Raw genomic sequence first — 2,220 nt, 5'->3', positions numbered from 1 at the left:
AAAAAACACCGCGCTCAAGGGATTTTTTTATTATTATTTTTTATGCAAAAAGCATTACTTATAGCCACAATAACGTTTTTCGCTTTTTATAAATGCAAAGGGTAAAATAATTGCAGATTGAATGAGCTCCTTTTTTTGTGGTGGTGGGGAAGAAATTGTGGTCCAGACTTTTTTCGGGAGACCGTGTCCGCCCAGACCGCGGTGAAGCGTCTTGACTCGAGCCCACGGCTCTGGGGTCCACCCGGCTCCATGTTCGCTTTTCATTTGTCCCTGATTTGTCCCTGATTTGTCCTTGATTTGTCCCTGCCTGGCACGATGCCCGGAAAATAATGTGCAATTTATTCTTACCACCACAAAAAAAGGAGCCCATTCAGTTTTTAGTCATTTTGCCCTCTGCATATATGATCCGGCAAATCGAAAAACGGCATTGTAGCTATAAGTAATGCCTTTTGCATTAAAATAATTACAAATCTTTTGAACGTGTGTGTTTTTATTTATTTTTTAGGTGCTTTGGTGCTGGTGCTGGTGCAATTGAGTTGGGAGAGGTAGAGTTTGGGTGGGGAAAAAAAATTGCAGTCCAGATTATTTTCCGGGCATCGTGCCTGGGTGTCACGCAGCCTGCACCCGAGTCAGTCATCATTTGTTTGCGTTGCGCCCGCTTCCAGAAGCATGGCCAGCCCGAAATTTGACTGACGGAAACGCGCAGGCGTCTTCCCGGCAGAGTGGAATGGGGAGAGGCCTAACCAGAAGAAAACAAAGGCAAATGTCAATTGAAGCCGCTAGTCTGGGGACTCCAATCTCTGCCAGGGGTTCGTCCCCAGACCGGGAATAGGGCCATTGCTATAGCCAACCCCGAAACGAGCCAGATCAGCCCTGGCTTTGATTATCTCGGACCTGCGAGCCATCTCGCGGTGTCTTTCCCACTGGTTTTCTGCCTGATATTGGCCCGGCACTTGGTGGTGTAACGTAACGCGGGAGCATCCCTTGCTGCTGTCAGTGCCGTGACCGCAGCAGCAGCGGCAGTGAGCAGCCAACAAAGAAAAAGAGAAACACACAACCGATCAGTCACAAATAAAATAAAAATAGCCGGGGCGGGCGAGCCACAAGCTCCGACGTGGGCGCAGCGGGAGCCTGTGCAGTGGTATCCCTACCCATCCCTGGCACAGACACGCGCTAGGAGTGGCCGGCGGCAGCGGATACGTCCCGCGACGCCAGGGGTAAGTGTGCAGAACAGCAGGGGAGCTAGGACATGGAGACAGCGAAGAGGCTGCGAAAAAAAAGGAAAGAGGGACACCAAAAATTGCAACAGGGCAAGCTGAAAAACGAAAAGAAAAAAGGGGCAAGGGCCAAGGCCAGGGCACCTGGGGAAACAATACACCTAGGAAGGGTGCCCCGGACAAGTCAAATGGTCCCCGAAGCCTCCGGCTTTGATGCTTCTTTCCCCTACCAGCACAGCAAGCACCCACGACGGCCCGAGACAAACGATCGCTGCGTTTCGCGTGTCCCCAATCAAACCACAAGGCCTCAGCACGACCCCGAGCTAAAAGAGAAAGCTGCAGATTGGGCGAGACTTGTGCGCTTGATCGACCACCTTTCCCGACCGCCCAAGGCGCGCCACACTGTTCTAGCAGCCAAGAACCAGACGTTGGTTTGGGCGGGAACGGGAGGAAACGAAAGGAAAAATCAAAATAACAAGGGGGACAGTGGGAGAAAGAAGAAGGGAAAAAAGGATCCAGAGGATCCAGAGTATTCAGCACAACGGCGGCTCCTACCTGCCTTCTCAGCTAGCTCCCGCCGTGCCGCAACACCCAGACTCCCCCAGCCGTTTTATATCCTCTTTTATATTTAATCTTTTCCCATCGGGTTTATCCGCACCGGCGGCGGTTGAAAGCCCGCACCACACCCGCACCATCGCAGAACGGCGGCGGCTTGCATTGATGGAGGCACGTGCCCTGTCCCAACACTCACACTCGCAACAGTTCTCGTCCTACCCGCATCACCTCGAGAGGGAGAGGACGTCGCACTCAGAATCGGCGGCGTCCTTCCACACCGCCTCTTCCGGCGGCCACAATGGCCTTGCCCCGCGCGGCGAAGGGGCTGGCACGTCGAGCGACTTGAGCCACGACGCCGCCTCGACCGCCCACCACACCACACGCACCTACAACTCGTCCGGGTCGTCCCTCCAGGCGGTAAGTCACCTCTCTCTCTCTCTCTCTCTCT

The 2,220-nt window shown here is 53.7% G+C and overlaps 1 protein-coding gene across 1 annotated transcript; it reads left to right on the top strand.

Moving 5' to 3' along the window:
- Positions 1–763: 763 nt before the first annotated feature.
- Positions 764–2,189, top strand: GGTG_14341 (hypothetical protein; the record flags this gene model as incomplete). The annotated part of the gene is made up of 4 exons (XM_009232268.1): positions 764–809; positions 1,087–1,217; positions 1,310–1,648; positions 1,785–2,189. Coding segments are annotated over 4 exons (921 nt in total), but the record flags the coding sequence as incomplete, so codon positions are not given.
- Positions 2,190–2,220: the final 31 nt, after the last annotated feature.

The sequence above is a fragment of the Gaeumannomyces tritici genome (genome assembly GCF_000145635.1).
Source record: "Gaeumannomyces tritici R3-111a-1 unplaced genomic scaffold supercont2.271, whole genome shotgun sequence".
Taxonomy (NCBI): Eukaryota; Fungi; Ascomycota; class Sordariomycetes; order Magnaporthales; family Magnaporthaceae; genus Gaeumannomyces; species Gaeumannomyces tritici.
Note: the sequence above shows the minus strand (reverse complement) of the source record. Positions and strands in the feature narration are given on the sequence as shown.